An 18,887-nucleotide genomic window follows, 5' to 3' on the forward strand; every position below is an offset into this window, starting at 1 on the left:
TGTTTAATCCAAAGGAAAAAACTGTGCTGACTTGTGTTAAAGAAACAGCTATTAAAGAAAAGAGGATAATATAGGAGAATTCTATCAAATGAGAATTATGCTCAATAGAGACAGAGGGAAAACCCACTAGAATGATGGACAGGAGAAAACCGGATGCTATGCGTTAGTAACTATCAATAATAAGATAGCAAGAAGTAGGAAGGTAGGCTAGGGGCAAAAGATTATGATGGAAGGTGAGGCAGAAATGTTGAAAACAAGTGCTTAGCTTAGAGTCAACTGCAAAATGGAAGAATGTTTCTTCTTCCAAACATTATCAGAATATAAGTCTGAGAAGTCTAAGAACGTACATAGCCTGCATAATCACTCCATTAATATAGTAAATGAGAACTAGTTGCAACGTAAAGCAAAGGATCACTGGTTAAACCAAACACATTAAACAAAGCTTAACACTGCTGAGTATTGTCTATTGACCGCCCACAGATGTAAGATAATAAAATGCTAACAACTTTATACCTTAAATATATATATCCTGGATCTTAAGACAGAAAATTTAGAGGACAATATTATAAGCAAGCACTGTACTAAGACTAAAATAAACGGAATAAGATTTGGGGTGGGGGGGGGGGGCAAAAAAGACATAAGAAAACTAGACACTTGGGAACCTAGCTTTTTAAAAATATTTTAGCTGATTCTTGTAATTCATCTATGATAAATTTTATAGCTGCTTCATTTGATAAAAATAAGATTCCTTGGCAAAGCGATGAACCTTCCTAACATTGTTCCACTTTCCTCAACTCCCTTAATCTCCATAAAATTAGTTCTAATAATTTTAGATTTCTCAATGTCAGAACATCAGGTTATGAATCACTTAATCTGTGATAACTTGTCTGTTCCTTTTTTTAAGACCTACGCCAGCATTCTATTAGGACAGAATACTTTCAGAGTAAGAAATTTTAAATAAAATGTTTTTGCATAGCACAGTCCATTTGATAAATTCAAAAAAGGAAATATGGAATTAGTTTTTCAGAATAAAAATTATAAACTAAGCACCATCAAAACTTAATATGAATTTTTAGGCTATCTAAGCCAGTTGACAAAAAAACAAAAATTTTAAATAAATAAAGGAAGATTAATACTGTGAGACAGTGAACCAAAAAAAAAAGACAAAAAACAAAGAACAAAGAAACAAAAACTCTGGAGAGAATATCACAGAAAACAGAAATCTGACAATCAAAAACATGAATTAGATAATTTCCAACAGTGATAAAGGCTACTGCCAATGAAGGCTTCACTATAGGCCTTATGGGTGAGGATCTGAAAGAAAAGATTTTGTACAGTAACTCCACATAAAATCATGGCCATAACAATGGCAATAACATAATGCTTTAGCCTATTAGGGCTGCTATACCTAAATGCCACAGACAGAGTAGCATATAAACAACAGAAATTTATTTCTCTCAGTTCTGGAGGCTGAAAGTCCAAAATCAGGTGCCAGCATGGTCAGGCTCTAGTGAGAACCTCCTCCTGCTGCAGACTACTAAATTCTCATTGTGTCCTCAGATGGCGGAAGAATCAAGGGAGCTCTTCTGTGGCCTCTTTTAATAAGGACATTAATCTCATGTGTGAGGACTCCACCCTCATGATCTAATCAACTCCCAAAGGCCCCCCCACTTCCTAACACCATCACATTCGGCATTAGAATTTCAACATATGAATTTTGGTAGGACACATTCAGACCACAACACGTAATTTAGTCCAATTAAATACTCATCAATTTAAAACATTTTTTTGAATAAGATAAAATTCATATAACATAAAATTCACCCTTATAAAGTGTACAATTAAATAGACTTTAGCATATTCACAAGTGTGAAAATGTCACTACTATCTAATTCGAGAACATTTTCATCAATCCGAAAGAAACTTATGCAGTCATTCCCCATTCCTCCTTTTCCCCAGACTCTGGGAAACACTAATCTACTTCCTGTATCTGTGGATTTGCATATTCTAAGCATTTCATAAAACTAGAATCAAAATATGAGACTTACTGCATCTGGCTTCTTCTACTTAGCATAATGTTTTCAAGGTTCATCCACAGCATGGATCAGTACCTCATTCCTTTTTATGTCTGAATAATATTCCATTGTAAAGATATAACACATTTTGTCTATCCATTCATTGGTTAAAAGACACTTGTGTTGTATCCACCTTTTGGCTATTCAGAATAATGCTATGTGATCCCCTTTATATGTGGGATCTAAAAAGTCAAATTCATAGAAGCAGAGGGCAGAATACTGTTTACCAGGGCCAGGAAGTGGGAGAAATGAGAAATGTTGGTCAAAGGGTACAAAGTTGCAGTTATGTAGGATAAGTTCTAGAAATCTGATGTACAGCATGATGATTTTAGTTAAAAATACTGTACTGTACACTGGAAATTTGTTAAGAGTAAACTTTCAGGTGCTCTCACCACAGAAAAACAATGTAACTATGTGAGGAGATATATATGTTAATTAGCTTGACCCTGGTAATCATTTCACCATGTATATCAAAACATCCTTAAATTGTTCCAAACCTTAAATATATAAAATTATTATTAAAAAAATATACTTTTGGGACTTCCTTGGTGGTCCAGTGCTTCCAATGCAGGGGGCGTGGGTTTGATCCCTGATCGGGAAACAAAGATTCCGCATGCCATGCAGCATAACCGAAAATTAAAATAATTTTTTTAAATAAAACTAAAAATAAATAAATAAATAATTTTGCATGCAAAAAGGAAAAAATAATGCTACGAATTCATATACAAGATCTTAGGTAGATATATGTTTTCAATTCTTGGGTGTATTTATAGGAGTAAAATTGCTGGGTTATATAATAACTCTACATTTAACTTTTTGAAGAACTAACAAATTATATTCCAAAGCAGCATCATTAACTTATTTTTTAAGTTAATAATTCAATAGGGATAGCCTCATCCACCAGACGGTAGACAGCAGAAGCAAGAAGAACTACAATCCTGCAGCCTGTGGAACAAAAACCACATTCACAGAAAGACAGACAAGATGAAAAGGCAGAGGGCTATGTACCAGATGAAGGAACAAGATACAACCCCAGAAAAACAACTAAATGAAGTGGAGATAGGCAACCTTCCAGAAAAAGAATTCAGAATAATGATAGTGAAGATGATCCAGGACCTCAGAAAAAGAATGGAGGCAAAGATCGAGAAGATGCAAGAAATGTTTAACAAAACCTAGAAGAATTAAGGAACAAACAAACAAGAGATGAAAAATACAATAACTGAAATGAAAACTATACTAGAAGGAAGCAATAGCAGAATAACTGAGGCAGAAGAACAGATAAGTGACCTGGAAGACAGAATGGGAGAATTCACTGCTGCAGAACAGAATAAAGAAAAAAGAATGAAAAGAAATGGAGACAGCCTAAGAGACCTCTGGGACAACATTAAACGCAACAACATTCGCATTATAGGGGTCCCAGAAGGAGAAGAGAGAGAGAAAGGACCTGAGAAAATATTTGAAGAGATTACAGTCGAAAAATTCCCTAATGTGGGAAAGGAAATAGCCATCCAAGTCCAGGAAGTGCAGAGAGTCCCATATAGGATAAACCCAAGGAGAAACACGTCGAGACACAGAGTAATCAAATTGGTAAAAAGTAAAGACAAATAAACATTACTGAAAGCAGCAAGGGAAAAATAACAAATAACATACAAGGGAACTCCCATAAGGTTAAGAGCAGATTTCTCAGGAGAAACTCTACAAGCCAGAAGGGAGTGGCATGATATGCTTAAAGTGATGAAAGGGAAGAACCTACAACCAAGATTACTCTACCCGGCAAGGATATCATGCAGATTCGATGGAGAAATCAAAAGCTTTACAGACAAGCAAAAGCTAAGAGAATTCAGCACCACAAAACCAGCTCTACAACAAATGCTAAAGGAACTTCTCTAACTGGGAAACACAAAGGGAAAAAAGGACCTACAAAAACAAACCCCCCCAAAATTAAGAAAGTGGTAATAGGAAAATACATATTGATAATTACCTTAAACGTGAATGGATTAAATGCTCCAACCAAAAGACACAGGCTTGCTGAATGGATACAAAAACGAGACCCATATGTAGGCTGTCTACAAGAGAGCCCCTTCAGACCTAGGGACACATACAGACTGAAAGTGAGGGGATGGAAAAAGATATTCCATGCAAATGGAAATCAAAAGAAAGCTGGAAGAGCAATACTCATATCAGATAAAATAGACTTTAAAATAAAGAATGTTACCAGAGACAAGGAAGGACACTACATAATGATCAAGGGATTGATCCTAGAAGAAGGTATAACAATTATAAATGTATATACACCGAACACAGGAGCACCTCAATACATAAGGCAACTGCTAACAGCTATAAAAGAGGAAATCGACAGTAACACAATAATAGTGGGAAACGTTAACACCTCACTTACACCAATGGACAGATCATCCAAAATGAAAATAAATAAGGAAACAGAAGCTTTAAATGACACAATAGACCAGACAGACTTAACTGATATTTATAGGACATTCCATCCAAACACAGCAGATTACACTTTCTTCTCAAGTGCGCACAGAACATTCTCCAGGATAGAGCACATCTTGGGTCACAAATCAAGCCTCAGTAAATTGAAGAAAATTGAACTCATATCAAGCATCTTTTCTGACCACAACGCTATGAGATTAGAAATGAATTACAGGGGAAAAAACGTAAAAAACACAAACACATGGAGGCTAAACAATACGTTACTAAATAACCAAGAGATCACTGAAGAAATCAAAGAGGAAATAAAAGATACCTAGAGACAAATGACAATGTAAACACGATGACCCAAAACCTATGGGATGCAGCAAAAGCAGTTCTAAGAAGGAAGTTTACAGCTTTACAAGCCTACCTCAAGAAACAAGAAAAATCTCAAATAAACAATCTAACCTTACACCTAAAGGACCTAGAAAAATAAGAACAAACAAAACCCAAAGTTAGCAGAAGAAAGAAATCATGAAGATCAGAGCAGAAATAAATGAAATACAAACAAAGAAAACAATAGCAAAGATGAATAAAACTAAAAGCTGGTTCTTTGAGAAGATAAACAAAATTGATAAACCATTAGCCAGACTCATCAAGAAAAAGAGGGAGAGGACTCAAATCAATAAAATGAGAAATGAAAAAGGAGAAGTTACAACAGACACCGCAGAAATACAAAGCATCCTAAGAGACTACTACAAGCAACTCTATGCCAATAAAATGGAAAACCTGGAATAAACGGACAAATTCTTAGAAAGGTATAACCTTCCAAGACTGAACCAGGAAGAAATAGAAAATATGAACAGACCAATCACAAGGAATGAAATTGAAACTGTGATTGAAAATCTCCCAACAAGCAAAAGTCCAGGACCAGATGGCTTCACAGGTGAATTCTATCAAACATTTAGAGAAGAGCTAACACCCATCCTTCTCAAACTCTTCCAAAAAATTGAGGAGGAAGGAACACTCCCAAACTCATTCTATGAGGCCACCATCACCCTGATACCAAAACCAGACAAAGACACTACAAAAAAAGAAAATTACAGACCAATATCATTGATGTACTATAGATGCAAAAATCCTCAACAAAATACTAGCAAACAGAATCCAACAACACATTAAAAGGATCATACACCATGATCAAGTGGGATTTATCCCAGGGATGCAAGCATTCTACAATATACACAAATCCATCAATGTGATACACCATAATAACAAATTGAAGAATAAAAACCATATGATCATCTCAATAGATGCAGAAAAAGCTTTTGACAAAATTCAACACCCATTTATGATAAAAACTCTCCAGAAACTGGGCAAAGACGGAACCTATCCCAACATAAAAAAGGCCATATATGACAAACCCACAGCAAACATCATTCTCAATGTTGAAAAACTGAAAGCATTTCCTCTAAGATCAGGAACAAGACAAGGATGCCTACTCTCACCACTATTATTCAACACAGTTTTGGAAGTCCTGGCCATGGCAATCAGAGAAGAAAAAGAAATAAAACGAATACAAATTGGAAAAGAAGAAGTAAAACTGTCACCATTTGCTGATGACATGATACTATACACAGAGAATCCTAAAAATGCCACCAGAAAACTACTAGATCTAATCAATGAATTTGGTAAAGTTGCAGGATACAAAATTAATGCACAGAAATCTCTTGCATTCCTATACACTAATGATGAAAATCTGAAAGAGAAATTATGGAAACACTCCCATTTACCATGGCAACAAACAGAATAAAATACCTAGGAATAAACCTACCTAGGGAGACAAAAGACCTGTACGCAGAAAACTATAAGACACTGATGAGAGAAATTAAAGATGATACCAACAGATGGAGAGATATACCATGTTCTTGGATTGGAAGAATCAATATTGTGAAAATGACTATACTACCCAAAGCAATCTACAGATTCAATGCAATCCCTATCAAATTACCAATGGCATTTTTTACAGAACTAGAACAAAAAATCTTAAAATTTGTATGGAGACACAGAAGACCCAGAATACCCAAAGCAGTCTTGAGGGAAAAAAACGGAGCTGGAGGGATCAGACCCCCTGACATCAGACTATACTACAAAGCTACAGTAATCAAGACAATATGGTACTGGCACAAAAACAGAAACATAGATCAATGGAACAAGATAGAAAGCCCAGAGATAAACCCACACACCTATGGTCAACTAATCTATGACAAAGGAGGCAAGGATATACAATGGAGAAAAGACAGTCTCTTCAATAAGTGGTGCTAGGAAAACTGGAGAGCTACATGTAAAAGAATGAAATTAGAACACTGCCTAACACCATACACAAAAATAAACTCAAAATGGACTCAAGACCTAAATGTAAGACCGGACACTATAAAACTCTTAGAGGAAAACACAGGAAGAACACTCTTTGACATAAATCACAGCAAGATCTTTTTTGATCCACCTCCTAGAGTAATGGATATAAAAACAAAAATAAACAAATGGGACCTAATGAAACTTCAAAGCTTTTGCACAGCAAAGGAAACCATAAACAAGACGAAAAGACAACCCTCAGAATGGGAGAAAATATTTGCAAATGAATCAACGGACAAAGAATTAATCTCCAAAATATATAAACAGCTCATGCAGCTCAATATTAAAGAAACAACCCAATCCAAAAATGGGCAGACGACCTAAATAGACATTTCTCCAAAGAAGACATACAGATGGCCAAGAAGCACATGAAAAGCTGCTCAACATCACTAATTATTAGAGAAATGCAAATCAAAACTACAATGAGGTATCACCTCACACCAGTTAGAATGGGCATCATCAGAAAATCTACAAACAATAAATGCTGGAGAGAGTGTGGAGAAAAGGAAACCCTCTTGCACTGTTGGTGGGAATGTAAAGTGATACAGCCACTATGGAGAACAGTATGGAGGTTCCTTAAAAAACTAAAAATAGAATTACCATATGACCCAGCAATCCCACTACTGGGCATATACCCAGAGAAAACCATAATTCAAAAAGACACATGCACCCCAATGTTCATTGCAGCACTATTTACAATAGCCAGGTCATGGAAGCCACCTAAATGCCCATCAACAGACGAATGGATAAAGAAGTTGTGGTACATATATACAATGGAATATTACTCAGCCATAAAAAGGAATGAAATTGAGTCATTTGTTGAGACGTGGATGGATCTAGAGACTGTCATACAGAGTGAAGTAAGTCAGAAAGAGAAAAACAAATATCGTATATTAACGCATGTATGTGGAACCTAGAAAAATGGTACAGATGAGCCGGTTTGCAGGGCAGAAGTTGAGACACAGATGTAGAGAACAGACATATGGACACCAAGAGGGGAAAACTGCGGTGGGGTGGGGATGGTGGTGTGCTGAATTGGGCGATTGAGATTGACATGTATACAGTGATATGTATAAAGTTGATGACTAATAAGAACCTGCTGTATAAAAAAAAAAACAAACAAAACAACTAATACTAAACTTTCATTGGGTTATTTGTATGGAAATATGTTAATATAAATGTTTCAGACATTACATGAAATTTCTAAAAATCTTATATGTTCTGGTATAATGTTATAAGTCATAATCCTAGTTATTACTTTAAAATGTATATCTCAGAAATAACTAATTTTCTTGTCAACTGCATTATTATGAACTTTCATCAAATCTTTAACCGTGGTCATTTTTAAGTCTTTTGTCATTTACAGACAGTTCTGGATGTACTCTGATGCTTTTGCAAATAATTTCCTTTAAAAGGGTTTCATCTTCAAGAAATTCATGGAAAAGACTCTGACAAGTACAGGTTTCTGGTAACTGACTGTACTGCTGAACTGAATGAATAAGCATTTTCAGAACTCTAATGAAAAACTGATGAACTCATAAAAGTGCTAACAAAAGATCAAGATGAAAAAAAAAATTAATTACATGGGACTGAGTAAACTGATGAGGATGAGTATAATTTTTGTGGCTTTTTGTTTGAATGAAAAAGAAAAAAAATCCCACAAGGACTCAGAGGCAAAGAATATACAAATCAATTTTCACTGCAAAGTAAAGAAGCTGTTACAGTGGAGGATTACTGGACTGAATGTCAATATTATGACATAGTATGAGTGTGTTTCATGTTTGGTAATTGCAATCATTGTTGCTTTTGTTGTGGTCATCCATGTACAATGCTTGGTGTCAGTCTATTTATCTCTTGTAAAAATAAAATACAATGTGTGAAAAAAAAAAAGACACATGCACCCCAATGTTCATTGCAGCACTATTTACAACAGCCAGGTCATGGAAGCAACCTAAATGCCCATCGAAAGACGAATGGATAAAGAAGATGTCGTACAATATACAATGGAATATTACTCAGCCATAAAATGGAACGAAATTGGGTCATTTGTTGAGACGTGGATGGATCTAGAGACTGTCATACAGAGTGAAGTAAGTCAGAAAGAGAAAAACAAATATTGTATATTAACGCATATATGTGAAAATGGTACAGAAAACTGGTTTGTAGGGCAGAAGTTGAGACACATGTAGAGAACACACGTATGGACACCAAGGGGAGAAAGCTGTGGGGAGGGGGGGGGGGTGTGATGAATTGGGCGATTGGGATTGCCATGTATACACTGATGTGTATAAAATGGATGACTAATAAGAACCTGCTGTATAAAAAAAATAAATAAAATAAAATTCAATAATTAAAAAAATAATAATAATTAAATAGGAGTATACAAATTCCAAACAAGTGTAAAGAGAATATTAAATAAGAAATAATAGCAATTTTTTAAAAAGTAGTGTAGCTAAATCAGTATAAAAGAAAACAAAACAGTAAGATGATAGAAACAAAGACAAAAAAACCTATAGTCACAAGTATAAATGGATTGAATTTACTAGCTAAAAGGCAGATTATAAAACTTGATCTATAATATCTAGTTATAGGTTATTTCCAGGACATATACCTAAAGATAAAAACAGATAGGTTTTAAGTAAAGCATGCAAAAGGAATTATAGCAAATACCAACCAAACGAAAGCTAATTGTTAACTATGTTAATATAAGAAAAAATAGATATGTCAAAAGACTCTCTAAGGAATAGACTCACTACATTTAATAAAAGAATCAATTCAAAAAGAGAACATAAATATGTGTGTCCTTAGGGGTATATGTTTATACACACATAAGATCTGCATACTATTTCAGGGTATTCACAGAATTCGAAGCCCTTTCATAAGCCCCAAGTTAAGAACTTCTAAACAAATTGAACATTTGTCCCATAATTTTTTTATAGAATCCTAAAAACCTGTTCCAAAACAACTGTAAAATTTTACATTAGGCAATGGCTATATCAAATAAAAAGGCTCTAATTAAAATGCATTTTTTAAGAATTTATAAGATATTCCCCATAGTAAGGTCTAAACTTAGAAGCTTAAAAAGCATCGTATAACAACAAAACCAGCTTTATTTTAATAAACAAATGAGGTATAAGATAAAAATAACGTTATCATTTTAAGCATGATTGCACTTAATAAAAATATATCCTTTTTGTGCCACTGACAAAAGAAACATTATTTTGAGCTGAAACAACTAAAAGAAGCAAGCCTTCTGCAAGTTTTCTTGTTTATCTACAAAGTGAGTGATAAGATGAAGATAATATACTGGCATCAAAGCAGATTTTTAATTTTCCGTAGTTAATTCATTCATTCAGGGTGTAAGACTAATGTTTTCCACATTAAAAAAATTAACTTGCTTATGAATTGCTAAAGTACTATAATTAAGAATTTTATTCCACTCTACCAGCACAATCAAACATATTGTATTTATACTTGACTTGGTTATCATTTCAAACATACACACTGATCCCCTCAAAAGTTATCCAAGTAAGGCCAAAGAATGAATTGTACAAGGAGCTACTGAAAAATAATCTCTTGCAACTACAAACTATATCCACAAGTTGGTGGCAGAGAACAAAACTGAATGGCTTAACTCATATCTTGGATTTTACACAGGAGCTATAAAAATCTGCTTTCACAGAAATACACTACAATTTAAGTTGATCATGCTATACACATAAATTTGAATGATAAAATATTAGTCACCTCTAATAAGAGTTTTCCATACACCTGTCAAGAAGACTGTGTTCTTACCTATAGTTTGGAAAACTTCATTCATCAAAGCTTCATTCACTGCTGAAGAGCTGACATTTCCAGTATGAGACCAACTTTGATAAATTGCTTGCAGCAGAAGTGTCTGTGCTCTTGTAGCTTGAACTGTGAGATTTGGAAGTTCAAATATACATTCAGTTATAGCAATCTGAGATCTTTTGGTCCTGCATAAGAAAATAGAAAGCATAACAAACAATATATTAAATAACATTTATAAACAATGCCATATAAAATAAATTAGGATGCAAGGGAAGAAAAGGTATACACAGAAATTATTTTAATTAGAATTAAATCAGAGATACACAATTCTACTAACTTTAAATACGTTTCACTATTTCAGAACCTCTAACAATAATAAAAAATAAAAACACAAGCTAGAATAATGTCCACACACACATTCATAAACATATATTCAGCTCAAGCATTATACTTTTTAAATCAAGTCAATCATCAAAAATAACAGTGAAAATAATACTAATTAATACTTAAAATAGGATTTACTAGCAGATCTGCCTTATTCCTTTTTAAATTTATTTTTTATAGAATTTTGAAAGGTTAAATTCCAGTTACAGTTATTACAAAATATTGGCTATATTCCCCATGCTGTACAATACATCCTTGAACCTATTTTACATCCAATAGTTTCTACCTCCCCCTCTCCCCACTGACCACTAGTTTGTTCTCTATATCTGTGAGTCTGCTTCTTTTGTTATATTCACTAGTTTGTTGTATTTTTTAGATTCCACATATAAATGATATCATACAGTATTTGTCTTTGTCTGACTTATTTCACTTAGCATAATGCCCTCCAAGTCGATCCATGTTGCTGCAAATGGCAAAATTTCATTCTTTTTTATAGCTGAGTAGTATTCCAGTGTGTGTGTGTGTGTGTGTGTGTGTGTGTGTGTGTGTGTGTGTGTGTGTGCATGCACCACATTTTCTTTATCCATTCCTCTGTAGATGGACACTTATATTGTTTCCATATCTTGGTGACTGTAAATAATGCTGCTTATGAACACTGGGGTACACATATCTTTTCATATTAGTGTTTTTATTTTTTTGGATATATACACAGGAGTGGAACTGCTGGGTCATATGGTAGTTCTAGTTTTAGCCTTTTGAGAAATCTCCACACTGTTTTCCACAGTGGCTGCACCAATTTACATTTACAAAAACAAGTTTCAATAAAATTAAAAGGACTGAAATCAGAGTATATGTGCTGATCACAATGGAATTAAACTATAAACTAATAAAAGAAAGGTATCTGCAAAATCCTCAAATATTTAGGAATTAAAAACATAAAATACAATTAAGAACATAGTAGATAAAATTCAGAAAGTCACATAAGATAGAACTTTTGAAAAAGTATAAAATGATTTTAGAAAAGGACACTGATATGGATGACAGAAAAGGACAATATACATAATCAGTGTTCCTGGAGAAAAGAGCAGATAAAGAAAAAAATTCTATGGGCATTCATTCCAATAAATGTAACACAGAGGTACCAGTCCTTCTCCAGAATTTCCCTTGTTTTCTACTATCCTCCCACCTGTCCACTACAGACTAGTAAAAACAATCAGCGTATGTGCACTATTTAACCGTTAAGAAGAATATAAAGGGATTTCAAGCAATAGTCCTATACAGTTGAGATACTGACAGAGTCTCATGTCGATTGGTTACCTTTGTATTTTCCAGGTATACTTTTAATTTCAGTCATCTTTCAAGTCAATGGGCTCCTTTTCTAGCCATTGCTACTGCAGCTGAGAACCACCTTGCTAATAAACCTAATATCCTTCAAAGTCAAGACTGGATTTTTACTTTGCAGTTCCTAGGTCTATAAAAAAATGAGCTATAATGTTGCTGTGACTTTGACTGTTTAGGTCTCAGATTAGGCCTAGCTGGTCTTCAAGCTTCATTTTAAAGCTGTTCTATAGAAAATCTATAAAATCAGCATATATTTATTAATTGCCTATTCTGTAGCAGTCATGCACTAGCTACCTAGGAAGTATCTTAGCCACTTTAAAACATCAATGAACAAAACAGAAAATTAAAATCCCAGTGTCCTCACAGTTTATATTCTAATGGGGACAGGAAACAAATTTAAAAATTGATCAATATAAGTAAACAAATGATATAAGGAAGTTAGAAGAGAAATGCTCTTGGAAACAGAAAAAGTAGAGCATGGAATAGGAACTACTGAAGAGGGAGCAATTTCATATACGGTGGGTAGATCATATTAAAAGGACAGATTTAATTCCAAGCAAGACATGAGCAGACTTGAAGGAGGTAAGTGACAGTTGTGTGGGTATCTCTGGAGAGTGATTCAGGCAGGTGAAAAGATCCTGAGGTAGGACTGAACCTGGCAAGTCCAAGCAATGGCAAGGAAGGCAGTGTGGTTGCAGCAGTTTGATAATAACCTAATTCACTAATTAAGTTGGTTTTCCATGGTTTTTATCCATAAGAAATACCTGAATAGGCTTTACACAGCCATTCATCTGAGACTGCATCAAAGTCTGACTCCATAGGGTTCACTTTCCTTGAATTTACTTTTATTTTTAAATCTCTTTAGCCTTATTTTCAAAGTTTTTCATTTAAGGTACTAGAAGTAGGACATGAAATTTTTAAAATATCAATTCCAGTTCTGGCTAAATCACTTATTTGTTTCATGTTTTTAGGAAAAAGATATATATAACTTCTCTGAGCTTCACTTCCCTCTTTAAAAGTCAAGTATAATTATCCCTGCCCAATCTACCACAGATGACTATAGTGAAAATCAATTACATTTAATATTTAAAGCTTAACAGATACAAGGTTTTTTGCTAGGAACTGAAGATACAGGCACTATCTTTACACTCAAAGAATTCAGAATCTAGTTGTGAGACAAGTAAACCAGTAATTATAATTTAACATAATGAGTGCTATAACAATGTTATGTACAGGTTCCTGTGAGATACACTGAAATGGTTGAGGAAAAAATGCAGGTGTTATATTTAGAAATGACCCATAAACATGAAAAGACTCTTAAGCCTCACCAGTAAAAAGGGATATTCAAACTAAAACAATGTATGTATGACTCTTTTAACCTCTCAGATTAGCAAGACCTCTCAGACTCTAACTCATCTTCTAGGAATCTATCTGAAAAGAATTTTCACACGAGCCTGCAAGAATACTTACACAAAGACAGTGTTTGCAGCATTATTTAAAATAGCCTAAACCTGAGAAAATCTCATCGTTGAATAAATTCTGACACATTGATTTGATGCAAAACTACTCAGATATTAAAAAGAATGAAGTTAGACGAACCTACTGATATGAAAGGATACGCTGAAATATGGTAAAAATGTATGTAGTTGCATTATAATATGGTTCCATGTAATGGCAGGAAGTGGTGGGTTACCCACACATAAAAGTATGTCTGCATGTGTTTGTATGTTGAGATAAAAAATTCTGGAAAGAATTATTGATAATATTCATTGCTGGAAGATGATAACAGAGGATGACTTTATGTGATCTTTTCCCTTTTTTCCCTATATAAATGTCTGTATTGTTTTGCTTGGTCCTTTGAGAAATATATATCATTATTTTTCCAAAAAAATTTAAGAAACTGCAATACTTCAAGAATGGACTATGGAAATCACAAACTATGTCAAAATGAATTAATTTCATAAAACATTTTTAAAATATGAAGGTAAGATATAAGCATTATCAATGTATCAAACTACCTCCACTCCCTGCTCTGACACTGAATTATCAAATGATTTCTTACCTTCTCATAGACATAAACTTCACTTTTAAGTCAGACAAAGAAAGACAAATACCATATGATATCATTTACATATGGAATCTAAAAAAATGATACAAATGAACTTATTTACAAGACAGAAATAGACTCACAGAGATAGAAAACAAGCTTATGGTTGCCAAAGGGGAAAGGGGGGGATAAATTAGGAATTTAGGATTAACAGATATACACTACTATATATAAAATAAACAACAAGGACCTATTGTATAGCACAGGGGACTATATTCAACATCGTGTAATAACCTATAATGGAAAAGAATTTGAAAAAGAATATATATATATATACACACACATATATACAACTGAATCACTGTGCTGTACACCTGAACCACTGTAAATCAACTATACTTCAATTAAAAACATTTTTTAATTAAAACAAAAAGAAATAAACTTCACTTAAAACCTCCAAAAGAGGAATTGTATCAACGAAGATGGTAGAGTAAGGTATGCCAAGTCTGTCCCTCCATAAAAGCAACACAAAAGCTGGCAAAAACTGTCAAAAATCAACTTTTTCAGAACTCTAGAAACTAACCAAAAGCCTGCAACAAACATGGGAACACGTAATAAAAATAAAGTAAAATTAAAAAAAAATTTTTAAACAGCTCAATCTCAGTAGGAACAGTGAACTTTGTGGTATTTTTATTTACCCGTGTTACATCCCCTCGCCCCCAGGCTCAGCAGTGGTACCAAATAGCCCATATCCCCAGTAAGAGGTAACAGAGAAAGCAAAAAAGACCTTATTCAAAAGAAATTGTGGTTGTTTGTTCTGACCTGTCTGGTGGCTACCTAGAGGACCAACTCAAAGAGCCTGCTTTCTCTCTCTTAATTCAGAACTCTCCCAATACTAAAACAACTACCCAGGAGCATTTGTAGAAAACATTTACAGGCAAATGTACTGCAATAGTCCTTGCTGCCTGGAATAATAGATAGACAAGACAAGGGGCAAAAAAAGAGACTAACCAAAATCTTAGAAAGGCTGGGAAATGATACTTTCAGGAATAAAAACGCTGAAAAGCTCAGACACCTTCCTGGGACTATGGAAGGCCACACACATGCTAAGCGCTGTGCACCTGCAGAGAAAAGACAAGAGAAAGGCCTTAAGCTCTCACTTCTGGCTGACTTTAAGGGTATGCACAACAAGAAAAGGTGGCAGAGTTGAAAACTGCCTGGTTGAGCTTTGAAGGCATTCCTCAGAAGAAACCATGGAGGCCACATGGCACTGGGTTGAAATATTCAAAGTGCTGAAAGAAAGAACTGTCAATTAATAATTGTAATTCTGGGGCTTCCCTGGTGGCACAGTGGTTAAGAATCCGCCTGCCAATGCAGGAGACACAGGTTCGAGCCCTGATCCGGGAAGATCCCACATGCCGTGCAGCAACTAAGCCCGTGCGTCACAACTACTGAGCCTGTGCTCTAGAGCCCACGAACCACAACTACTGAAGCCCATGTGCCACAACTACTGAAGCCCGTGCACCTAGAGCCCGTGCTCTGCAGCAAGAGAAGCCACCACAGCGAGAAGCCAGTGCACCACAACGAAGTGTAGCCCCGGCTCGCCACAGCTAGAGAAAGCCCGCACACAGCAACAAAGACCCAATGCAGCCAAATATAAATAAATAAATAAATAAATAAATAAATAAATAAATAAATAAATTTATTTTAAAAAATAATAATAATTATAATTCCAACTTAACTATTCTTCAAAAATAAAGTAGAAATCTCCCAAGAAAGGAAAGTCCAGGATCAAAAGGCTTCACTTGTGAATTCTACCAACATTTAAAGAAGAAAAAAATACCAACACTATTCAACTTTTTGCAAAATAAAAGAACAGAAGGGAATCCTTCCCAATTTCTTCTATAACATCAGTATTACCCAGGTACCAAAGCCAGACAAAAACAACACAAGAAAAACTACACATCGATATCCCTTGTGAACATAAATGCAAAATCCTCAGTAAAATACCAGTAAATGAAATTTGGAAGAATATTAAAAGCATTATACACCATAACAACTGAAATTTATCCCAGAAATAAAAGAATGGCTCAAGAACTCAATGCAATACATCATACTTATAGAAAGAAGAGGGGAGAAAACTTATCCATATCAACTGACACAGAAAAAGTACTTGACAAAATCCAATACTCTTTCATAATATAAAACACTCAACACACTAAAGAGAACTTCCTCAATATGATATAGGATATTTATGAAAAACACACAACTAACATCATACTTAGTGGTGAAAGGCTGAAAGCTTTCTCTCCAAGATCAGGAAGAAGTCAAGTATTTTTCTCTTGCCATTCTATTCAACATTGCAGTAAAGGTTCCAGTCACGAAACCAGGCAAAAAAAATTGTTAAGGCATTCAGATTGTAAAAAAAGAAGTAAAACTATCACTACTCACAGATGACATGATCTCATACCTTGAAAACTATAAACACACACACACACACACACACACACACACCAATGAATGGAGCTAAAAACAAGTTCAACTAAGTTCCAAGATACAAGGTAACTACATGGAAATCAGTTTTATACCCATATACACTTAAAATGAACAATCTGACAAGGAAATTAAGAAAACAATTCCATTTATAATAGCAACAAAAAGAATAAAATACTTAGGAGTAAGTATTTCACCAAAGAAGTGTTAAGACTTTTACACTGAAAACTACAAAGCATTGTTGAAGGAAATTAAAGAAGGGATTAAATAAATGGAAAGACATCCTATGTTTATTGATTGGAAAATTTAATACTGTTAAGATGACAGTACTCTCCAAATTAAGCTATAGGTTCAATACAATCCCTATCAAAATCCCATCTATTTTGAATAGATGATTAAACTAATCCTAAACTAATTAAATTCATATGGATTTACAAGGAATCTTGAATAGCCAAAACAATCCTGAAAAAGAAAAACAAAGTTGGAAGACTCATGCTTCCCAATTTCAAAACTTACTACAAAGGTACAGCAATCAAATACACATATAAATATAAATCAGTGCACCAGAGCTGAGAGTCTAGAGATAAACCCATACATCTATGATCAATGGACTTCTGACAAATGGTCAAGGCCAATAAGTGGGGAATGAACAGTCTTTTTAACAAATGGTCTTAGAACAACTGAATATCGAAATACAAAAGAATGAACTTAGACCCTTACCTCACACCATATACCAAAATTAACTCAAAATTGATCGAAAAGCTAAAACCATAAAATCTTAGAAGGAAACATAAGTGTAAATCTTCACAATCTTGGATTAAAGAACAATTTCTTAAATATGATACCAAAAACAAAAGGAAAAACAGATAAATGGGACTTCATCAAAATTTAAAACTTTTGTATATCAAAGGAAACTATCCAGAAAGTGAAAACACAACACACAAAATGGGGGGGGGGAAATCTGCAAATCATATATCTACGAAGGGTCTAGTGCCTGGAATATGCAAAGAATTCCCACAACTCAACAGCAAAAAGATATACAGCCCAATTTAAAAATGCACATAGGGCTTCCCTGGTGGCGCAGTGGTTGAGAATCTGCCTGCCAATGCAGGGGACACGGGTTCGAGCCCTGGTCTGGGAAGATCCCACATGCCGCGGAGCAACTAGGCCCGTGAGCCACAATTGCTGAGCCTGTGCGTCTGGAGCCTGTGCTCCACAACAAGAGAGGCCGCAACAGTGAGAGGCCCGCGCACCGCGATGAAGAGTGGCCCCCACTTGCCGCAACTAGAGAAAGCCCTCGCACAGAAACGAAGACCCAACACAGCCATAAATAAATAAATAAATAAATAAATAAAATTACAAAAAAAAAAAAGGAATGCTATCTTTAAAAAAAAAAAAAAAATGCACATAAACAGTCATTCCTCCAAAGAAGTTACACAAATGGCCAATAAGCACTTAAAAAAATGCTCAACATCATTAGGGAAATGAAAAGCAATACCACAAAGAGATACCACGTCACACCCACTGAGATAGACATAAAAGGAGAAGAAAGAAAAAAAAAGCAGAAAATAACGAGTCTTGGCAAGGATGGGGAGGAATTGGAACCTTCATACATTGGAGGTAGACGTATACAATAGTACGACCACTGTGTGTAACAATTTGGCAGTTCATCAAAAAGGTAAATATAGCAATTATATTGTTAGGTATATACCCAAGAGAACTGAAAATGTTGTTCATATTGGAGCTCATATATGCATGTTCATAGCAGCATTATTCTTATTAGCCAAAAAGTAGAAACAACCCAAACTTGCAACTGATAAATGGATAAACAGAATGTGGTATATCACTATAAAGTAGTTATTATTTGGCCATAAAAAGTAATGAAGCGCTGATACATGCCACAACATGGA

At 34.6% G+C, this 18,887-nt stretch overlaps 1 protein-coding gene across 3 annotated transcripts in view; it reads right to left on the reverse strand.

The window, feature by feature from the left end:
* The window catches only part of VPS13B (vacuolar protein sorting 13 homolog B), a 775,748-nt gene that overhangs the window by 621,014 nt on the left and 135,847 nt on the right, over positions 1-18,887 (reverse strand). For all 3 annotated transcript variants that reach the window (XM_036830846.1, XM_036830848.1, XM_036830849.1), the window contains exon 17: positions 10,716-10,897. In XM_036830846.1, the coding sequence (XP_036686741.1) occupies positions 10,716-10,897 (182 nt within the window). The remainder of the gene's footprint in view (positions 1-10,715; positions 10,898-18,887) is intronic.

This window comes from Balaenoptera musculus, chromosome 17, assembly GCF_009873245.2.
Source record: "Balaenoptera musculus isolate JJ_BM4_2016_0621 chromosome 17, mBalMus1.pri.v3, whole genome shotgun sequence".
Taxonomy (NCBI): domain Eukaryota; kingdom Metazoa; phylum Chordata; class Mammalia; order Artiodactyla; family Balaenopteridae; genus Balaenoptera; species Balaenoptera musculus.